General features: G+C 46.2%; 1 protein-coding gene across 4 annotated transcripts in view; it reads left to right on the top strand.

Annotated features, from left to right (window-relative positions):
- The window catches only part of PNPLA7 (patatin like domain 7, lysophospholipase), a 72,824-nt gene that overhangs the window by 7,040 nt on the left and 43,256 nt on the right, over positions 1-22,528 (top strand). For all 4 annotated transcript variants that reach the window (XM_087879954.1, XM_060684605.2, XM_087879956.1 and 1 more), the window contains 15 exons: positions 289-371; positions 1,563-1,651; positions 2,067-2,207; positions 3,383-3,542; positions 3,682-3,762; positions 6,765-6,893; positions 7,014-7,094; positions 7,791-7,935; positions 9,050-9,133; positions 9,559-9,644; positions 15,112-15,270; positions 15,494-15,571; positions 17,381-17,586; positions 19,463-19,594; positions 20,467-20,590. In XM_087879954.1, the coding sequence (XP_087736080.1) occupies positions 289-371; positions 1,563-1,651; positions 2,067-2,207; positions 3,383-3,542; positions 3,682-3,762; positions 6,765-6,893; positions 7,014-7,094; positions 7,791-7,935; positions 9,050-9,133; positions 9,559-9,644; positions 15,112-15,270; positions 15,494-15,571; positions 17,381-17,586; positions 19,463-19,594; positions 20,467-20,590 (1,778 nt within the window). The remainder of the gene's footprint in view (positions 1-288; positions 372-1,562; positions 1,652-2,066; positions 2,208-3,382; positions 3,543-3,681; positions 3,763-6,764; positions 6,894-7,013; positions 7,095-7,790; positions 7,936-9,049; positions 9,134-9,558; positions 9,645-15,111; positions 15,271-15,493; positions 15,572-17,380; positions 17,587-19,462; positions 19,595-20,466; positions 20,591-22,528) is intronic.

Raw genomic sequence — 22,528 nt, 5'->3', positions numbered from 1 at the left:
AGCAGTCTGGGTGACCTTGAGCCAGTCCCCCCTCACAGGGTAGTTGTGGGGAAAATAGGAGGAGAAAGGTGTGTTTGTATAACACTCGCCGCCTTAAGTCATTTGTAAAAAAATAACAAAGGCAGGATATCAACGAACCAATAAAATCCACCCAAATGAGAAGCCTAGGTCAGCTAAATTAACCTACGCTTCCCTTTCTGTATATTTGATGCCACTGCGAATTAGACTGTCTGTAGACTTTGGGAAAGTGGACCTCCCGGTGATGATGGCTCTTCTTTTGCTTTTCAGAACAATCTCAGGCACACGTGCCCCAGTACAGATTTCGCAAGAGGGACAAAGTGATGTTCTATGGCCGTAAGATCATGCGGAAGGTAAGGGTTAAGGGTTCGAGTCGAGCCGAGCTCAGCGGTGAGGTTAGGTTGAGTTCAGACGTGACCCTCAGTGGTTGAATCCGTGATTGCCGCAAACTCTCCTGGGCTTCGATATTAAACTGCGCGGTCCTTGGTGCTCTCTTGAGCTTGGTGCTTTTCTTGGAGACGTTTCATGACCTTACTAGGTGGCATCATCAGTGTCAGAAGGGAGTGGGGTGTGAGAGGAGGAAGAGGAGGAGGAGAACTGTGGGGTCCTTGATGTCATAGCTCCGAATGGTCACTAAACAAACGGTTGTAAGTCGAGGACTACCTGTACCATGTCCACAAATCCTTGGAAACAGGTGGATCTCCCTATACATTCTTGAGATTTCCTTGAGGTCCCCGGAACTCGGATTTGACGGAAGGAAAAGTAGCCAAGGGAAGGAACGGCGTCTTCCCCTTGCTTTAATTAACTGATTAATTAACTCCCTCTCCCTTAATTGGTTAATGGACTAAGGATGATATTACACTGCAATAAAGAAATGTAATTCAACGATTGAATTCGTGTGTTCTCTTCTCTTCTCTTCTCTTCTCTCCTCTCCTCTCCTCTCCTCTCCTCTCCTCTCCTCTCCTCTCCTCTTCTCCTCTCCTCTTCTCTTTTCTCTTCTCTCTTCTATTCTCTCTTCTACTTTATTCTACTCTACTCTGTTTTCTCTTCTCTTCTACTCTCTTCTCTTCTCTCTACTCTCTTCTCTCTTCTCTTCCCTTCCCTTCCCTTCCCTTCCCTTCCCTTCCCTTCCCTTCCCTTCCCTTCCCTTCCCTTTCCTTTCCTTTCCTTCCCTTCCCTTCCCTTCCCTTCCCTTCCCTTCCCTTTCCTTCCCTTCCCTTCCCTTCCATTCTTCTATTTATTCAATAGGTGACTGACTATAAGTTGAGAATTACTAGAATTGTAGTTCTGGGTCTGCTCCCTTTGCAGACGAATTTCAAAGCTCAGTAAGACCTTTGCAAGCGATTTCCACCCTTCTATTGGTCTTTAGAATTTACGTAGGCTTTACGTAGGCTTTGTTCCCTGCAATTGTGTGCAGCATCTTTGTTAGTGCAGTTGGGGCGGTTGTGTTAACGGTCACAAGGTCGTCGCTCCCTCAGCAAACCTAAGGCCTGGTGCATTTTTCCTGAATGCTTTTCGTCACGATGCAACGTTCTTCCTTGCAGGTGGTCACTCTACCAAACTCGCTGGTCGGCAACGCGATGCCTCGTCAGCGGATGCGGAAAAGGGCCAAGGTGCTGTCCTTGGCAAAGAGGTAAGGTTCCAAGGGCAATTTTGAGCATTTTGGATAAACTCTACATAATTTCCTCCATAAAATACAGACTTAAGAGAGTTAGAAGGGACCTTGGAGGCCTTCCAGTCCAAAATAATCTAAACCGTCTCTTGCTTTTCAGAAAAAATATCCCTCTCTTTCTTTCTCCCTCCTGGGAACCCTGACTCTATTCCACCAAAATACTAGACTAAACCACAATGAAGTTAATCATGATTATGTGATGATCCCCAGGGACTGAAATATGAAGGTTATTCGCTTTGCCCCAAATCCTGGCTATAGATAAACATTGATTAATATTTCCCTGGTGAGGAGCATTAAACCTACAGATAAGAAGGAGCTGGATCCTTCCCAGGACCAAGGAAGTAGCAGTAAATGGTTCTTTTGGTCACCCTTGCAGGATTCTGCGCTTCAAGAAGGAATCTCCCATCCTGCAGCCCAAGGACCCACCTCCCTCCCTGCTGGAAGCCGATTTAACGGAATTTGACGTCAAGAGCTCCCACCTGCCTTCTGAAGTTCTTTACATGCTTAAAAATGTCCGGTAAGTTCGTTGACTCGTCAGCTTGCCTGACACGGTGGAATTCCCAATTAGTTGCAAAACAACTACTTCAGAAGAAGTCCTTCGGGATAATCACCAACCTTTATTTTCTTTGACATCCTGCCAAAGGCCTTACTTGGCAAAGCCCCATGAAGTTCAGAAACAAACAAGAGATGCCGACTGGAAACAGAGTTAGCAATGTTGCTTTCCTGCAAAAGGCCCAAGTGCCTTTGTTTCTCTTTTAAGACTTATGGGAGGGGCCAATCATCTCCTGGCCTTACTCCCGAGTCATCCCTTTTGCTTTAGCTACTCTTACCTTCTGGCAGCTCTGCGCAATGCATGCACTAGGCTCCTCCTGTTCCTCTGCCTCTCTGCTGTCCGAATCTGGGGGCTCCGGAGTCCGTGCATCACTCCCAGATGGCCCTGGCCCCATCTCTGCCTCCGACGCAGAGCCCTCATCCAAGCTTTCCCCAGCCCCCAGGACTGGCCCATGTTCCTCCCCAGCCTCCTCACTGTCCGACTCCGCTGCCAGCTCCGCAGACTGGGTGGCGGACCACAACAGACAGTGAGGAGGTTGGGGAGGAACTTGGGCCAGTCCTGAGGGCTGGAGAGAGCTTGGATGAGGGCTCTGCGTCGGAGGCAGAGAGGGAGATAGGGAGGCAGAGGAACAGCTGGAGCCTGTTCCCATTGTGCACATGCGCAGAGCTGCCAGAAGACAAGCACAACTCAGAAAGCAGGGTCGACTCGGGAGTAAAGCCACACCTTGGAGGTGATTGGCCCCTCTCATAGGAAACAAAAGAGGAGCGAACGGGAAGTGGGCTTTTGCAGGAAACAATTTGTTCGTTCCGTGACTCTGAGAGACTCTGTGCCAAATTTGGCCTTGTACTGCGGTGGGAAACCAGTTACGTGGCAGCTTTGCCAAACGAGATAACAAGGTGTGTTGAGAAATATTCCTTTGAAAAACTGTTTGGACAAGCCTTGCTGACTTGTGAATGACCGTAATTCACAGTCGTGTAAATAAAAGAGGTTTTGCCGGGACCGATTCCTGCCTCCTGCTTGTTAAGGGAGCCTAGGTCAGAACAGGAAGACGGTTCAGCCTCTTGTCTCGGGCTCTGCTTGGTTTTGCAAATTCTTCTCTCCCCCCCCCCAAAAAAAACCCCTTGATCTGTTTTCCCCAGGGTCCTCGGTCACTTTGAGAAGCCCCTTTTCCTGGAGCTGTGCAAGCACATGGTTTTTGTGCAGCTGCACGAAGGGGAATATATCTTCCGGCCTGGACAGCTGGACAACAGCATCTACGTCGTGCAGGACGGGAAGTTGGAAGTCTGCATCCAGGAGAGCGTAAGGAGCGTTCCGCGAGGAGATCGGAAGGACAGATGTTTGGAAGGGAACATCAGGAGCTCAGGGTTGCAATGAGGGGGTTGTCTCTGCCTTGGCTTCAAGCACACAGTGTCTTTTTCTTTGTTCGACTTTCCCCCAGGATGGCACAGAGATGGTGGTGAAGGAAGTCTTGGCCGGAGATAGCGTGCACAGCCTTCTCAGCATTCTGGACGTCATCACGGTGAGGCCCGCGACCCATTTGGCTTTCCGAGTGGTGCTCTGTCCCTTTGGTTTGATTTGAATAAGTGGGCAGGGCTTCCGGGAAGGGGGTGTGTCCAATCAGGGTTAACCCGATGGCGATTGCAACGAATTCGGTTCCTGCGTTTGCCATGGCAAATTGAGAGCTTCAAAAACATCCCTTCAAGGGCTAGGAACCCTGAGATCAATTCTCGCTTCGGTTTCTGGAGGAGAAAAACGGAGGAGCCAAATATCGACGCGCTACGGGTAGTCCTCCACTTATTGCATTTAGCGACGTTCAAAGTTACAACGGCATGGGGGGGGAGAAAAAAAAGCGATTTATGAGCATTTTTCACACTTAACGACCGTTACGTCCCCATGATCACGGATCAAAATTCAGACGCTTGGCAACCGACTCGCATTTATGACCGCCGCATTGTCCCGGGGGTCTCCTGACGAGCGAAGTTGATGGGGAAGCCAGATTCACTCAGCAACTGAACTGCCGGGATTCATTTAACGACGGTGGCAAGAAAGGTCGCAAAACGGGGCAAGCACTCACTTAACAACGGTCTCGCTTAGCAGCAGAAACGTTGGGTTCAGTTGAGGTCGTAAGTCGAGGTCTACCACCTGAGTGTAACTTTATTCTTCGTTGCACGTTTCTCTTAGCATAACAGTCATTTTTAGCACTCTCCGGAGGCGAGTGTTCCCAAAACTTGATTGCTCCAGCAACCCGGTGGGTCTGAGTTCGAAAAGCCTTCCAGAATCTTCAAAAACCCTGCGGCGTCCTTTTTCTTTTCCCCCTGCCAGGGCTCGTATTCAAGACTTGCCAGCTCATGTCCAGCCAACGCTTACTCCATTATCTTTTTTATCTCCTGTAATTAAGAATTGATCACCCGGTTGGGGATAAAGCAATTAAGCTGCCCAGAAACCAGTGGGGGATTTGTATTTTTCCCAGGGCTGGGAAGAACAAATATGTGGCGGGAGCGACTTTTTTTTTTTTTTTTGGACTGGGAAGATGTTCAGAGTCGGGGCGGGTTTCGGGTTTCGGATGGAAGGTTGCGTGTGTCCTGACAAAAGGAAAGAACAGAAAATATTCACAGCTGAACCATGCAAGATCTGGTATGGTGGAATTTAAATGTTTCAATCCAGGGGAGCGAACTGCATACATATTTTTCCCTTTATCTTTGCCCAAAGCCTAAGGCAGGACTAGAACTCCCAGTCTCCTGGTGATTGGCCCAAGGTCACCCAAGTCTTCCATGTTTTAAGGCAGGACTAGAACTCCCAGGCTCCTGGTGATTGGCCCAAGGTCACCCAAGTCTTCCATGTTTTAAGGCAGGACTAGAACTCCCAGGCTCCTGGTGATTGGCCCAAGGTCACCCAAGTCTTCCATGTTTTAAGGCAGGACTAGAACTCCCAGGCTCCTGGTGATTGGCCCAAGGTCACCCAGCTGGCTTTCATGCCTAAAGCAGGATTAGAACTCCCAGGCTCCTGGTGATTGGCCCAAGGTCGTCCAGTCTTTCATGCCGAAGTCAGGACTAGAACTCCCAGTCTCCTGGTGATTGACGCAAAGTCACCCAGCTGACTTTCATGCCTAAGACAGGACTAGAACTCCCAGTCTCCTGGGGATTGGCCCAAAGTCACCCAAATCTTCCATGCCTAAAGAAAAACTAGAACTCCCAGTCTCCTGGGGATTGACTCAAAGTCACCCATTTCAATAACTTAGGCAGGTCTGGAACTCACCGTCTCCCCTTTTCTAGCCTGGTGATTTAACCACCAGACCAAACCAGCTATTTGTTTTGTTTGGTTCTATTTTGGACACGCCGCGCGAGCTATTGTCGCCTGTCCGTCATGTTTACGGCTTTGCCTTAATGAGGAAACCCAGCCAATTGTAATAAATTGGATAAATTTGATCGTGTAAGCCGTGATTAGCACAATACATCAGCCCAGCCGCAACACAATAAGGAATCATTTCTTCTGGGCAGGCGAGATGTCAGCTCAAGGATGAAAACAATAACCCTCTTTCTGCAGGATTAAAAACACCTCCTGCTCACCTTCACCTTCAATTATGGAAAAATCTCTGCCATAAATAACGCAGGCAAACTTTCAATTTGTCCCGTTATGTTTCCCCTCTCCTTTTCCCCCACCCCGAGACTCAAAGCTTCAGTCCGTGCTTCTAAAAATACTGAATCACCAGCCTGAATTGAGGGATTTACCCATTAATTCCTTCCATCTCTCTTCTCCCATTGGAGAAGAAAACCTGTTCATTTTAGCGGCTGTAGAAATAAATCTGTGGTTTGGCCGCTGCAGGAAAGCCAGGTGACTGGAATTGGAGTAGTGGTTATAAGGTAGTCCTTGACCTATGACCATAACTTAAGGCCGACGTTTCCAGTATTAAGCAAGGCGGTTTGTTCAGTTAGTCACATGCCCTATTATGACCTTTCTTGCCACAGTTGTTAAATGAATCAATGCAGCTTTTAAACGGGTAACACGGTTGTTAAGTGAATCTGGCTTCCCTGTTGATTGTTGTTCAGCAAGCAAGTTGTTAAATGAGTAATGCTCCTGTCGCGTTCGAACCGCTTGCCAGTGAACCAGGAGGGAGGGAAGGGTGAGATGGAATGTGCGCTCCAGACATCAAGAAGATGAACGGCGAGAGCCAAGGACACTTCAGCAGGTGGTTGCCAGAGCCAAAGACTTTTTCTCATAACAATACAAAAGAGACTCAATTGGCAATGTGACCTGCTCTAATAGGGGGAGGGAGAATCCTATATTTTAATTACGTGGGTTTGCGCGGGAATTAGCTAGATCTGGTTTTGCCCTCATCGGTGCCAAAATTGCCAAGTGTCCGAATTTTGATCACGTGGATGCTGCAACAGCCATAAGTGCGAGGATCGGTTACAAGTCCCGTTTTTTTTCAGTGTCGTCTTAACTTCGGTCACCAAACGGATGTTTGTAAGTCGAAGACTTACCTGTGTGACAAAAACATGTCGGGCCTCTTCTCCCTCCTAGGGTCATCCTGCTCCGTATAAAACCGTTTCTGCTCGAGCCGCGATGCAGTCCACCATTCTGCGTCTCCCAGCCAACGCATTTCAAGACGTCTTCCAGAAATACCCCGAGACTCTCGTCAGAGTCGTGCAGGTGAGGCCGGGCTGATTCACAAGGCCCCGGACTCACGCAGTGCCTCTCCAAAACGAGAGAAGAGCAAGAAAACTGACGGAAAAGCATACAAACCATCATTTCTGCTTCCTATCTCTCTAGATTATCATGGTGAGGCTGCAGAGAGTCACTTTCCTGGCTTTGCACAATTACCTGGGACTGACCACCGAACTCTTCAGTTCTGTAAGTGAAAGCTTGTGGGGGACGCTGGTAAATTTGGGGGAACGTGGAATCACAGGGCGGGAATGGAGCTCGGGGGTCTTGTAGTCCACCCTCTCTTTTGCCCAAGGGGATGATTGGCTGAAATAGCTGTGGAAATGGATGGCCTGAGTTTGATGGCCTCTAAAGCAGGGGTGAAATCCAGCAGGTTCTGACAGGTTCTGCAGAACCGGTAGCGGAAATTTTGAGTAGTTCGGAGAACCGGCAAATTCCACCTCTGGCTGGCCCCAGAATGGGGTGAGAATGGAGATGTTGCAATGTCCTTCCCCCAGGAGTGGGGAGGGAATGGGGATTTTGCAGTATCCTCCCCCTGCCAGGCCCACCAAGCCACGCCCACCAAGCCCCAACAGGCCCACCAAGCCACACCCACAGAACAGGTAGTAAAAAAAATTGGATTTCACCACCGCTCTAAAGCCCTCCATCATACAGGTAGTTCTCGTTGGTCAATAAATTTAATGAGAGAGAGAGAGAGAGAGAGAGAGAGAGAGAGAAATTGATGATCGATGAATAGATAGGTTGAGTGGATAGATATAATAGGTAGAATGGTTAGATGGATGGAGAGAGATGACAATAAATACACGGATAGATAAATGGTTGCCCATCCAACCACAGGGCTTCCTGACCCAAATTTTTTTTGTCACGCCTCTTCTGCCCTCCCAGGAGAGTCAGGCCATCCCCCTGGTCTCAGTTGCCAGCGTCACCTCCGGGGTCAACCCCAGCCGAGTGGTCAAAAGGCAGATGTCCAACCTGTCCGAGGAGGAGCGGGCCGAGAAGCTGGAGAGACACGCCTCCCTGGAGACCACAGGTGACGCTTTGCCCTCGGACAGGGCAATCTGGAAGGGGGTCACGTCGGCAAGGATTTTGCATATCTCAAGACGGGCACACCCCCCCCCCCCCATTGATCAGGCTTCGGTTTGGCATGAGGGGTGCCAGTGCAATTGAGAAGATTCTACGGAGTGGGTGACGTTAATGGCTGAGGAAAGAGAGAGTTTTAGCAGAGATGAATTTATCTCTGGCTACTTGCCATGAGGGTTCTTTCTTTCTTTCTTTCTTTCTTTCTTTCTTTCTTTCTTTCTTTCTTTTCTTTTCTTTCTTTCTTTTTTCCTTCTTTCTTTCTCTCCCTTCCTTCCTCCCTCTTTCTTTTCTTTTCTTCCTTTCTTTCTTTTTTCTTTCTTTCTTTCTCTCCCTTCCCTCCCTCCTTCCCTCCCTCCTTTCTTTCTTTCTTTCTTTCTCTCCCTTCCTTCCCTCCCTCTTTCTTTCTTTCTTTCTTTCTTTCTTTCTTTCTTTCTTTCTTCTCTTTCTTTCTCTCCCTTCCTTCCCTCCCTCCCTCTTCCTTCCTTCCTTCCTTCCTTCCTTCCTTCCTTTTTTTCTCCCTTCCTTCCCTCCCTCCCCCCTCCCTTTTCCTTCCTTCCTTCCTTCTCTTGCTTTCTCTCCCTCCTTCCCTCCCTCCTTTTCTTTTCTTCCTTTTTTCTTTCTTTCTTTCTCTCCCTCCCTTCCTTCCTTCCTTTCTTTCTCTCCCTTCCCTCCCTCTTCCTTCCTTCCTTCCTACCTTCCTTCCTTCCTTCCTTTTTCTCCCTTCCTTCCTTCCTTTCTTCCCTCCCTCCCTCTCTCTCCCTTCCTTCCTTCTCTTGCTTTCTCTCCCTTCCTTTCTCCTCCTCCTCCTCCTCCCTCCCTCCCTCCCCTGTCCCTCCCCCTCTCATTGTGTGGGTTGGGTTAGCTTGAAAGAGGACCACAGAGTTCACCCCAGTTAGCGAGCCCTCAATCCTGGTTTAGACGGCGTAACAGTTGCCTCCACCTCCAACCAACCCCACCACAATACGGCCCTCGCCCTCTTGAGCAATTTCTTCCAAGGTGGATTATTTACATTTGCCAGCCAATTCCTTTGCTGAGAAGCTCACCTGCGATGTTCCCAATTGTAGATTTTGGAAAACTTCCCGGCTCAGAGCTTCTGCTTCGAAGAAGCTTATCTCTGAACATCCCCTTTGGATATACGGATGCTGCAGGTGAGCGAGAGGGTAACCGGAGCGTACCTTGAGCTGTGCAGGTAGTTCTCGACTTATGACCAGCAGCGGAGCCCCAAATTTGGCGGTTGCCAAGTGAGTTCTGCCGTCTTTTGCGGCCTTCTCTTGCCACCGTTGTTAAGTGAACCGCTGCCATTGTTCATTTAGTAACACGGTTGCGTTACTACATCCTTTGACCACGGAGGTGTTGCTATAGTGCTGCGGAAAACGTTCCCAAGTTGCTTTTTTTCAATGTACCTTCGAATGGTCGCTAAAGGAGTGGGCTATAAATCGAGGACTGCCTGTAAGTGCTCTTCTGGGTCACTCCCTAAATATGTATATATATTTTTAAAAGAGGGTGGATGGAAAGGCTGAGGAGTCGAGTGTGAAGTAAGACCTTCTCTGTCCTTCATCTGTACCTCACTCAGGTGGAGCTAAATCAGACTCGGAAGCCGTCAGCGATAGGCACCGGATTGAAATTGATACTTCTTCCTCGGATACAACTGCTTATAAGGTACCTTTTCTTAGCCTTCTTGGTTCCTTTGGCGTTTAACGACCTATAGAAGAGAATATTCGTAGCTCAGGGTTGAACTTTGGGGTCCTTGCACTGATGACGCTACCTACCTGGGTAATGAAATGTCTGCAAGAAAATCACCATTCTTGGAAAGTATCTGGACTCCACAGTCGTCGTCTTCCTCCTCTTCCTCTTCCTCTTCCTCCTCCTCTTCCTCTTCCTCCTTCTCCTCCTCTTCTTCTTCCTCCTCCTCCTCCTCCTCCTCCTCCTCCTCCTCCTCCTCCTCCTCCTCCTCATGACCTAGGCTAACTGAGTAATTACAATTCACAGATTAGTCCCAAATGAACCTATTTTATTATAACAGCTGAGAAGTCCAACCGGAAACTGGGAATGGTGTTGCTTCCACTTTTTAAAAATTGAGCCTTTTTGGTGCCTGGGGAAGAAAACGCGTGACTCTGCCGTCAGGAAAAATCCTGCCCAGGAACCAAAATGTTTTTTGAAGTCAATTTTTTTTTAAAAAAACCAAATGCAAAAACAGACCCCAGGATGAGTTTCGGGATGAAATTCCAAGTCTAAAAATGGTGTTGCTTCAACTTTTTAAAAATCGAGCCTTTTTGGTGCCAGGAGAAGAAAAAGCTTTACTCCGCGGTCAGGAAAAATGCCGCCCAGGAACCAAAAATGTTTTTTAAAGAGATTTTTTTTTTTTGAAACCAAATGCAAAAACGGACACCAGGATGAGTTTCACGATGAAATTCCATGTCTAAAAATGGTGTTGCTTCAACTTTTTAAAAATCGAGCCTTTTTGGTGCCAGGAGAAGAAAACGCTTTACTCCGCGGTCAGGAAAAATGCCGCCCAGGAACCAAAAATGTTTTTTAAAGAGAATTTTTTTTTTTGAAACGAAATGCAAAAACGGACACCAGGATGAGTTTCACGATGAAATTCCATGTCTAAAAATGGTGTTGCTTCAACTTTTTAAAAATCGAGCCTTTTTGGTGCCAGGAGAAGAAAACGCTTTACTCCACGGTCAGGAAAAATGCTGCCCAGGAACCAAAATGTTTTTTGAAGCAAAAATTTTTTTTGAAACCAAATGCAAAAACGGACACCAGGATGAGTTTCACGATGAAATTCCATGTCTAAAAATGGTGTTGCTTCAACTTTTTAAAAATCGAGCCTTTTTGGTGCCAGGAGAAGAAAAGGCTTTACTCCACGGTCAGGAAAAATCCTGCCCAGGAACCAAAAATGTTTTTTAAAGAGAATTTTTTTTTTTGAAACCAAATGCAAAAACGGACACCAGGATGAGTTTCACGATGAAATTCCATGTCTAAAAATGGTGTTGCTTCAACTTTTTAAAAATCGAGCCTTTTTGGTGCCAGGAGAAGAAAAGGCTTTACTCCACGGTCAGGAAAAATGCCGCCCAGGAACCAAAAATGTTTTTTAAAGAGAATTTTTTTTTTTGAAACCAAATGCAAAAACGGACACCAGGATGAGTTTCACGATGAAATTCCATGTCTAAAAATGGTGTTGCTTCAACTTTTTAAAAATTGAGCCTTTTTGGTGCCAGGAGAAGAAAAGGCTTTACTCCACGGTCAGGAAAAATGCTGCCCAGGAACCAAAATGTTTTTTGAAGCCAAATTTTTTTTTTGAAACCAAATGCAAAAACGGACACCAGGATGAGTTTCACGATGAAATTCCATGTCTAAAAATGGTGTTGCTTCAACTTTTTAAAAATCGAGCCTTTTTGGTGCCAGGAGAAGAAAACGCTTTACTCTGTGGTCAGGAAAAATGCTGCCCAGGAACCAAAATGTTTTTTGAAGCCAATTTTTTTTTTTGAAACCAAATGCAAAAACGGACACCAGGATGAGTTTCAGGATGAAATTCCATGTCTAAAAATGGTGTTGCTTCAACTTTTTAAAAATCAAGCCTTTTTGGTGCCAGGAGAAGAAAAGGCTTTACTCCACGGTCAGGAAAAATCCTGCCCAGGAACCAAAATGTTTTTTGAAGCAAAATTTTTTTTTTGAAACCAAATGCAAAAACGGACACCAGGATGAGTTTCACGATGAAATTCCATGTCTAAAAATGGTGTTGCTTCAACTTTTTAAAAATCGAGCCTTTTTGGTGCCAGGAGAAGAAAACGCTTTACTCCACGGTCAGGAAAAATGCTGCCCAGGAACCAAAATGTTTTTTGAAGCAAAAATTTTTTTTGAAACCAAATGCAAAAACGGACACCAGGATGAGTTTCACGATGAAATTCCATGTCTAAAAATGGTGTTGCTTCAACTTTTTAAAAATCGAGCCTTTTTGGTGCCAGGAGAAGAAAAGGCTTTACTCCACGGTCAGGAAAAATCCTGCCCAGGAACCAAAAATGTTTTTTAAAGAGAATTTTTTTTTTTGAAACCAAATGCAAAAACGGACACCAGGATGAGTTTCACGATGAAATTCCATGTCTAAAAATGGTGTTGCTTCAACTTTTTAAAAATCGAGCCTTTTTGGTGCCAGGAGAAGAAAAGGCTTTACTCCACGGTCAGGAAAAATGCCGCCCAGGAACCAAAAATGTTTTTTAAAGAGAATTTTTTTTTTTGAAACCAAATGCAAAAACGGACACCAGGATGAGTTTCACGATGAAATTCCATGTCTAAAAATGGTGTTGCTTCAACTTTTTAAAAATTGAGCCTTTTTGGTGCCAGGAGAAGAAAAGGCTTTACTCCACGGTCAGGAAAAATGCTGCCCAGGAACCAAAATGTTTTTTGAAGCCAAATTTTTTTTTTGAAACCAAATGCAAAAACGGACACCAGGATGAGTTTCACGATGAAATTCCATGTCTAAAAATGGTGTTGCTTCAACTTTTTAAAAATCGAGCCTTTTTGGTGCCAGGAGAAGAAAACGCTTTACTCTGTGGTCAGGAAAAATGCTGCCCAGGAACCAAAATGTTTTTTGAAGCCAATTTTTTTTTTTGAAACCAAATGCAAAAACGGACACCAGGATGAGTTTCAGGATGAAATTCCATGTCTAAAAATGGTGTTGCTTCAACTTTTTAAAAATCAAGCCTTTTTGGTGCCAGGAGAAGAAAAGGCTTTACTCCACGGTCAGGAAAAATCCTGCCCAGGAACCAAAATGTTTTTTGAAGCAAAATTTTTTTTTTGAAACCAAATGCAAAAACGGACACCAGGATGAGTTTCACGATGAAATTCCATGTCTAAAAATGGTGTTGCTTCAACTTTTTAAAAATCGAGCCTTTTTGGTGCCAGGAGAAGAAAACGCTTTACTCCACGGTCAGGAAAAATCCTGCCCAGGAACCAAAATGTTTTTTGAAGCCAAATTTTTTTTTTGAAACCAAATGCAAAAATGGACACCAGGATGAGTTTCACAATGAAATTCCATGTCTAAAAATGGTGTTGCTTCAACTTTTTAAAAATCGAGCCTTTTTGGTGCCAGGAGAAGAAAACGCTTTACTCTGTGGTCAGGAAAAATGCTGCCCAGGAACCAAAATGTTTTTTGAAGCCAAATTTTTTTTTTGAAACCAAATGCAAAAACGGACACCAGGATGAGTTTCCTGATGAAATTCCATGTCTAAAAATGGTGTTGCTTCAACTTTTTAAAAATCAAGCCTTTTTGGTGCCAGGAGAAGAAAACGCTTTACTCCACGGTCAGGAAAAATCCTGCCCAGGAACCAAAATGTTTTTTGAAGCCAATTTTTTTTTTTGAAACCAAATGCAAAAACGGACACCAGGATGAGTTTCAGGATGAAATTCCATGTCTAAAAATGGTGTTGCTTCAACTTTTTAAAAATCAAGCCTTTTTGGTGCCAGGAGAAGAAAAGGCTTTACTCCACGGTCAGGAAAAATGCTGCCCAGGAACCAAAATGTTTTTTGAAGCAAAATTTTTTTTTTGAAACCAAATGCAAAAACGGACACCAGGATGAGTTTCAGGATGAAATTCCATGTCTAAAAATGGTGTTGCTTCAACTTTTTAAAAATCAAGCCTTTTTGGTGCCAGGAGAAGAAAAGGCTTTACTCCACGGTCAGGAAAAATCCTGCCCAGGAACCAAAATGTTTTTTGAAGCCAATTTTTTTTTTTGAAACCAAATGCAAAAACGGACACCAGGATGAGTTTCACGATGAAATTCCATGTCTAAAAATGGTGTTGCTTCAACTTTTTAAAAATCAAGCCTTTTTGGTGCCAGGAGAAGAAAACGCTTTACTCCACGGTCAGGAAAAATGCCGCCCAGGAACCAAAAATGTTTTTTAAAGAGAATTTTTTTTTTTGAAACCAAATGCAAAAACGGACACCAGGATGAGTTTCAGGATGAAATTCCATGTCTAAAAATGGTGTTGCTTCAACTTTTTAAAAATCAAGCCTTTTTGGTGCCAGGAGAAGAAAAGGCTTTACTCCGCGGTCAGGAAAAATCCTGCCCAGGAACCAAAATGTTTTTTGGAGCCAAATTTTTTTTTTGAAACCAAATGCAAAAACGGACACCAGGATGAGTTTCCTGATGAAATTCCATGTCTAAAAATGGTGTTGCTTCAACTTTTTAAAAATCAAGCCTTTTTGGTGCCAGGAGAAGAAAACGCTTTACTCCGCGGTCAGGAAAAATGCCGCCCAGGAACCAAAAATGTTTTTTAAAGAGAATTTTTTTTTTTGAAACCAAATGCAAAAACGGACACCAGGATGAGTTTCAGAATGAAATTCCATGTCTAAAAATGATGTTGCTTCTACTTTTTAAAAATCAAGCCTTTTTGGTGCCAGGAGAAGAAAACGCTTTACTCCACGGTCAGGAAAAATCCTGCCAAGGAACCAAAATGTTTTTTGAAGCAAAATTTTTTTTTTGAAACTAAGTGCAAAAATGGACACCAGGATGAGTTTCAGGATGAAATTCCATGTCTAAAAATGGTGTTGCTTCTACTTTTTAAAAATCGAGCCTTTTTGGTGCCAGGAGAAGAAAAAGCTTTACTCCGCGGTCAGGAAAAATGCCGCCCAGGAACCAAAAATGTTTTTTGAAGCAAAATTTTTTTTTTTTTGAAACCAAATGCAAATACGGAATAAGGTCTCTTCCAACTCTGTTACTCCTCTTCTCTTCTCTTCTCTTCTCTTCTCTTCTCTTCTCTTCTCTTCTCTTCTCTCTTCCTATTCCTATTCCTATTCCTATTATTTCTTATTCTATTCTATTCTACTCTTACTCCTACTCTACTCTACTCTACTCTACTCTACTCTACTCTATTCTATTCCTTATTCTGTTCTATTCTATTCTATTCTATTCTATTCTATTCTATTCTATTCTATTCTGTTCTATTCTATTCTATTCTATTCTATTCCCATTCCATTCAATAAACTGAAAGGTTTGTCACGGAGTAAAGATGCTTCAATGTCAGCCGATTATTTGTAGTTATCTTCTTAAATCTGCAGTGTGAAAAGTGACCCCTGGTCTTTTCTATTCCCCCCACCCCCGCCTCTCTGCCCTTCCCCCCCCAGCCCATCTCGAAGAAAACCGTGACGGTGACCGAAATGCCTTCGGCCATCTTCCATTACACACAGAACGACACGCCCGTCCAGGAATCCGGTGTCACCAAGCAGGTCAACACCATCTTAGAAGCAGCCAAGAAAGACCTTCTGACTTTGATGAAACTGGACGTGAGTGATCTTAGCGGAAGGGGACATTTGGGTGGGAATCAACCAGGGGTGGCTTGCTGGGGGTTTGCAGGGATTCGGGAGAACCTTTCGCTAAGATTCTGTGCAGTTTGGAGAACCCCCCCAAATCCCACTCCTGGCTGGCCCTGCCCACCCCACCCCGCCTCTCCCAGGAGTCCCCACGCAGAGTGCTCTTCTTTTTTGTTCCTTTTTTATGCTTGTTTAGGATCTCTCTCTCTTGAACGGGAAAGTGACCCTCCATCAAGTCACGGCAGGGACGATGGTGTCACGACAAGGCGACCAGGTGAGTGTCTGTTGATGACCCGGGGGCGTGGCCCAAGGGCAATGTCAGCGTTCCAGCGCTGACATATGGAAAGAGAGGAGAAGCTTGAACTTCTGCCTACTTAATTCCTTTGAAGATTCTGTTTCCTCGGAGATGGGAGGAGGGGGGACATTCCTGTGATCTGACGGAGATGGGATGAGGAGAGTGGCTTGGAAGATAGCCAATGAGACGCAGAGAATTGGGGATCGGAAAGGGAGAGCTTGGGGGGCAAAGGTCAGTGCTGACTGCGAAAGAGCCAGGGACAGATCACTGTGCTCAATAAAGAGAAAATTTCCTCAAAGATCGGCAGTTTGGAAATTCATTTATTTTGAGATAGCATCAAAACCTGACAGGCAACACAGCCAGAGAATAAGTACAAGTCCCTTTATTAGCTCCAAACTTTGCCCCCAACAGCCCTTTACTCTCCGGTCTGGAGAAAAACCCTTCCACAAACATTGTAAGCAGACACACCTTCCCACCATAAATCCAACAGGGCAAGCTAAGGTAATTAATCCGGCAGGGCAAGCAAGATAAGGAATTCCAGAATTGAAGTAGCACGGCTGTAAATTAAACCAGTTGGGAGGATGCCAGGAACTCAGAGAAAGCAGTCAACATGCTTGCATGAACTCTGTGTTTGTTCCCGACAACCGTCCCTCCCATTTGCCTCTTCTTTTAAACTCCAGCTCCAGGTGTATCTTGTGAAGGGGATCGGGGCCCTTTCCTCCCTCGTAAGCCACACAGCCCATGTTGCTCTCTTCTCCGTTCTTCCCTGCGGTGCCCTAGGATGAGGAGGGGGTGGGCTTGTTGTGACCTAGGCCCAAGTAGTTATTACCAGATACAATCAGTCCTAAACAAACATATTTTATTAGAACAGCTGAGAATTACTTCATTCTCAGCTGAGTCCAAATTAAGTCCAAAACAAATTCTTCGTCAACAGTCCTTCGGCCTTATCACCAACCTTTGTCTACTTTGGCACCCTGCCAAAGGCTTTTCTTGGCAAAACCCCACGAAGTTCAGGAGCAAGAGACGCCTACAAGAAACAAATGTAGCAATGTTGCTTTCCTACAAAGAGCCCAAGAGCCTTTGCTGCTCTTTTCTCATCTCCTGGCCTTACTCCCAAGTCGTCCTTTTTGCTTTAGCTGCTCTTGCCTTCTGGCAGCTCTTCGAATGCGTGCACTAGGAACAGGCTCCTCCTGTTCCTCTGCCTCTCTGTTGTCCGACTCTGGGGGCTCCGGAGTCCGTGCATCACTCCCAGATGGCCCTGGCCCCCTCTCTGCCTCCGACGCAGAGCCCTCGTCCGGGCCTTCCCCAGATTCCAGGACTGGCCCATTGTCCTCCCCAGCCTCCTCACTGTCCGACTCCGCTGCCAGCTCCACAGGCTGCTGGCGGACCACAACAGGGCTTTGGTCTTCATCAGAACCCCCTCTCCCTTGTTCTAACTCTCCCCTGCTCTACCCAGCCCGACTTTGCCCTTCCCTAGTTTCCTCCACAGCCAACGGAGCTACTCTCTCTCACTCTCTGTCAGCGTTTCCTCTTCCATCTCAGAGTCATACTCCGACAGCGGCATGACAGATAACATGTGAACGGGCGCGAGAGTGAAGTTGGGCCAAAATGGCAGATTCTGTGTTTATAACAACCCAGGATTGTAATTATTATTATTATTATTTTTTGCGTCTGCTGCTGGAAAATATAAAAAGAATCCTTCTGTAAAAATTCTTCCAACGCCTCCGGAGCAGGAAAGTTTGGCCTTCCTGCAAACTTGACAGGTGCGTTTGACTTGCTGTCTTGCAGGATGTCAGCATCCGGTTTGTAATCTCGGGGGTCTTGCACGTCTATCAGCGGAAGATCGATTCGGAGGAAGAGACCTGCCTGTTTGTGACCCACCCGGGAGAGCTGGTGGGGCAGCTCGCGGTCCTCACGGGAGAGCCGCTGATCTTCACCATCAAGGCCAACCGCGACTGCACCTTCTTGGCGATCTCCAAGTCCCACTTTTATGAGTGAGTCCCTCCTTTACTCCTCCTTCTTCTTCGACAGGCAGTCCTCGACTTAACGACCGTTCGTTTAGCGACCGTTCAAACTTACAACGGGCACGGGGGGGGGAAAAAAGGACTGTTTTTCATACTCGCGACCGTTGCCGCATCCTCATGGACACGCCGATCAAAATTCAGACGCTTGGCTACCGATTCGTATTTAGGATGGATGTAGAGCCCTGGTGTGTGTGTCACACTATCCAGAGGCAGGTTTCAAAACCCGTCACTACCAGTTCGCTCAGAAGCTTCCGGGCGGGTGGGCGGAGCCTCTCACCGCCGCTGCTACCAGTTTGCTCAATGCGGGGTGAACCGGTAACAACCCGCCACTGACGCTATCCCCTTTTGTGGCCTTCTGACCAGCAGAGTCGACGGGGAAGCCAGATTCACTTCACCGCTATGTTACCGACTTAACAACTGCAGTGATTCACTTAACGACCGTGGCAAGGAAGGTCACAAAATGGGACAAAAAAATTCACTTCACAAATGTCTCGTTTCGCCCCAAGAAAGTTTGGGCTCAATTGGGGGTCGTAAGTCGAGCACTACCTTGCATTCTCCACTCGAATAGAAGGATTGGCTCCTTAACATCTAAGTCGTAGGCTGGACTGATACTAGAATTCCCTCTCGCCTAGCTTAAAAGCATTCACGTCTTCCTAATTTTTTTTCTCCGTTCCTTGAAAGATGCCCTTTTTTGGCAAATATTTTCCTGGACTCTGCTGGTCCATAACCCAAACTTTCGCAAAAGGGCGGTGAAGAAGACAATCAAACAAGGTCAATTATGGTCTCCTTCAGGGTAGTGTCGACAGAGCCAGTTGAGCAGGGATGCCCCAGCCTTTGCCAGTGGCATGCCTCTGCCACCCCAGGATTAAAGTATGGAGCAGCTGCCAGATAATTACACATTTAGACTTGACGCCCAGCTGTGATGTGCTAAATACAGGGTCCCTGTCTTCTAACTAAGGGCAGGGTAGGAGGGCTCTTGGAGCCAGCTTTAATTAAACTATCACTGGGATGCGTGGAGGAGAAAGGAAGGCAGCGTAAAGAAGTCGAGAGGTTCAGATCAGGACTTTGGGTAGATCCTTGCTTAACAGAAGAGAGAGAGAAGGGGAGAGAGAGAGAGAGAGAGAGATGATAGATAGATAGATAGATAGATAGATAGATAGATAGATGAGATAGATACTGTAGACAGAGATAGATAGATAGATAGATAGATAGATAGATGATAGATAGATGAGATAGATGAGAGATAGATAGATAGATGAGAGATAGATGGATAGACACAGATAGATAGATGATAGATAGATAGATAGATAGATAGATAGATAGATAGATAGATGATAGATAGATGATAGATAGATGATAGATAATAGATAGATAGGTAAGTAGGTAGGTAGGTAGGTAGATAGATAGATAGATAGATAGATAGATAGATAGATAGATAGATAGAGGTAGGTAGGCGGGTGGGGTGGGGTGGGGTGGGAGAGAGAGAGAGAGAGACAGACAGACAGACAGACAGACAGACATTTATACATACAAAAATACATGTCAGTTGCTAAGTGCCTGAATTTTGATCACATGTCTGCGGGGATGCTGTGACGGTCATAAGTGCAAGGTCTGATTGTAAGTGTCTTTTTTAGTACCGCTGTCACTTTGAATGGTTACTGTAGTAAATAGCTGTAAGCCGAGAACTACCTATATTGTGGGAGGTGGGGGTGTGTGGTGGCTTTGCAAGGAACCATGTTCTTAATCGCTCAGCTCCCAAATGCTTTGAATGAGCCCTTTTGGGATTCATCTCTTCCCTACCCCACCCCCCCATTGGTGAACCTTTCTCGTGGGTCTCTCCTTTCAGGATCATGCGTGAGCAGCCCACAGTGGTCCTGGGTGTGGCTCATATGGTGGTGAAGCGCATGTCGTCCTTTGTGAGGCAAATCGACTTCGCCCTGGATTGGATGGAGGTAGAAGCCGGACGTGCCGTTTACAGGTAGGAGCTCGGGAATCGCCCAAGGATCAAAGACGGGATAGTCCTCAGCTTAACGACCGCAGTAGGGGCTGGCAAATTTAACAAGCCATTGTGAGGCGCCGCATGGCAGTGCCCGAACTCTACTGCTGAAGTCGTTAAGCAAAGTGCCAAGGTCCTTAAGGGAGATGTTGCAGGGCCTCTACCCTGCCGTCAACTTTGCTGGTTGGAAGCCAACTGGAAAGGTTGCCAAATGGCGCTTACGGGTGGGCCGGGATGCCAAAACAGCCCTAAGCATGAGGACTCGCCGAAAGTCACATTGGCGGTTCGGGTCTCACCAGGCTCAAGGTCAACTCGGCCTTCCGTCCTTTCTGAGGTCGCTAAAATGAGGAGCCGGATTGTTGGAGGCAATTCGTTGACTCTACAAACCGCTTAGAGAGGGCCGTAAAAGCACCGTGAAGCGGTGTATAAGTCTTAAGGGCTATTGCTCTTTTTTTTCCCCGCGCCGTCGTGACTTTGAAAAGTCACTAAACCAGCGGTTGTAAATCGAGGACCACCGCACAGCAAATAAAATCCAGAGGGTTGCTTTTCCACACATAACTCTACGTTTTAATAACAGTGTTGGAAATCCGAGGAGGGGAGAAGGAGGAGGTCTAAATTGGGGTTGTTTGAGCTGGCCATCAGCTGTTTCGGTTAGTCCTGCCTGGAGAAAGAAAAAACACTTTTTGTGTTCTTTTTCACGCTTTTTGGGGGCCCTTTTTCACACACTTTCCTCCTTTCTCAGGACTCCGTGAAACCTCCTGTCCTGGCGGCTCCATCTTCCTTTCCCCCGTTCCCGACATCTTTCCTTCTCGCAAGCCAACCTTCCTTTCCTCTAATCCCGTTCTCCTTTGTAGGCAGGGGGATCATTCGGACTGCACCTACATTGTCCTGAACGGACGTCTCCGCTCGGTTATCAGGTTGGACGACGGGAAGAAACACCTGACCGGAGAATACGGACGGGGGGACCTGATTGGCGTGGTAAGGAGAGGAGGGGGCTGGCTGACAGTCTGACCTTGGGCTTTTAGGAGAAATCGCATGACCGTCACAGAATCACAGAATCGGAAGGGACTTTGGAGGTCATCTAGTCTTTCTTTCTTTCTTTCTTTCTTTCTTTCTTTCTTTCTTTCTTTCTTTCTTTCTTTCTTTCTTCTCTTTCTATGTATCTATCTATCTATCTATCTATCTATCTATCTATCCTGTTTCCCCGAAAATAAGACAACCCCTGATAAATAAGCCCAATCAGGCTTTTGAGTGCATGTGCTAAAATAAGCTTCCCCCCCGAAAATAAGCCCTCCCTGAAAATATTTAAACGCAGAGCTGGAACTCAGGTAAGATGGCGAGAGGAGCCCTGTCTTGCTGCACGCGCCCCGAAATAACAAGACCTCCCCGAAAATAAGGCCAAGCGCTTATTTCAGGGTTCAAAAAAATATAAGACAGGGTCTTATTTTCGGGAAAACACGGTATATGGTCTGCGAAATACAGATTCACGTGTGTGAGTTACGGGCAACTTCTCTTTAAGCCAAACTCTGCAGCCCAACGAAGCGACTTCCGTAGTGCCAGGCCGCCCCGGCGCTGGTGATATATCACCGCGCATCTGAAATTAAATTAGCAAGAGCTGCTCGAAGCCAGCTGGTGAGGCAGCAAATTCCATTATACGCTCCAGGAGAGTGGGATAAAATAAGCCAGCGCGAAACTTTCTAGTTAATTCGGCTCATAAATATTAGCGAGAAGGGGCCAAGGTGCAAACCGCTTGTGTTTCTCTTGGCCGGGAACTTAAAGGATTTCTTGCCTCTCGGAGCCGCTGGCTTTCCTCCTGCGGAGAGGAAAAATCGGGGCTCCAGCGTTGAAGTCGAGTGTTTCAAGCAGTCTTTGCAAATGCAACTCGGCGAGCCCTCGACGGACCATCTACCGTTGAGACCAAAGTTTATGTTGCTGAGTGAGAAATTTTGTAAAACGGGGCTTTGTTTCCATTTTGCGACTCTTCTTGCCTCAATTGTTAAGAAAATAACTCAAAATAACTCCAGGCCGGTGAACATTATCTAACCCCCCCTTCCTCCTCCTGTTTTCCCCAAAATAACAACTCTGTGAGGTGGGTTGGGCTGAAAGAGAGAGAGAGACTGGCCCAAGGTCACCCAGGCAGCTCTCATGCCTAAAGTGGAACTAGAATTCACTGCCACCTAGGGATTGGCAGAAAGTCACCTAGCCAGCTTTCATGCCAAAAGCGGGACTAGAACTCACCATCTCCTGGTGATTGGCCCAAAGTCATCCAGCTGGCCTTCATGGCTAAGACAGGACTTGAACTCACGGTCTCCTGCTTTCTAGCTTGCTGCCTAACCACTAGACCAAAATGGTTCTCTTAGGGTTGCAAATTACGGTTTATTAAAAGCCCGATAAGCCGACATTGTGAAGCAGGGAGTCACATTGGCCTCCACAGAGGCTCTTTACAAACTTAGGTTTCAAATACCAGTAGCATCAGCCAGAACAAAAAAATAAGGTTAAACTTGAGCCATAGGTGCTGACTTTGAGAAATCGCCTCTCAACCTCTCTTACAACACTCCATTTTGGAGATTTGCGGAAGCTTATTTTTATCGTTATTATTGAAATGCAGAGAGCCTCAGCTATTTTAAAGATTTTTTTTTTTTTTTGAAAGATTGATGGTAATTGATGTCCGTGAGCAGCCTGTTACACCAGGAGGACTCCGGAGAATAAAATCTTGAATAAGTGCCCAAACCTTCACCGCTTAGAAGGATTTTCTTTTCATTGGCTTTGAACGGTAACCCAAAAAAAAAAATAACCCTGTCCGTCAAAAACAATCGATCTCGGCTAATTAAAATGTGCTCCTGCTTTGCTTAATCAACTTGCTCTTCCCTCGACCGGTTTCCGAGCTTTTTGCAAAAGCACCAAACGCTCGTGTGT

The sequence above is a fragment of the Pantherophis guttatus genome, chromosome 16, assembly GCF_059756535.1.
Source record: "Pantherophis guttatus breed Tessera chromosome 16, ASM5975653v1, whole genome shotgun sequence".
In the NCBI taxonomy this organism is placed as follows: Eukaryota; Metazoa; Chordata; class Lepidosauria; order Squamata; family Colubridae; genus Pantherophis; species Pantherophis guttatus.
This window is presented reverse-complemented; position numbering and strand designations above follow the sequence as displayed.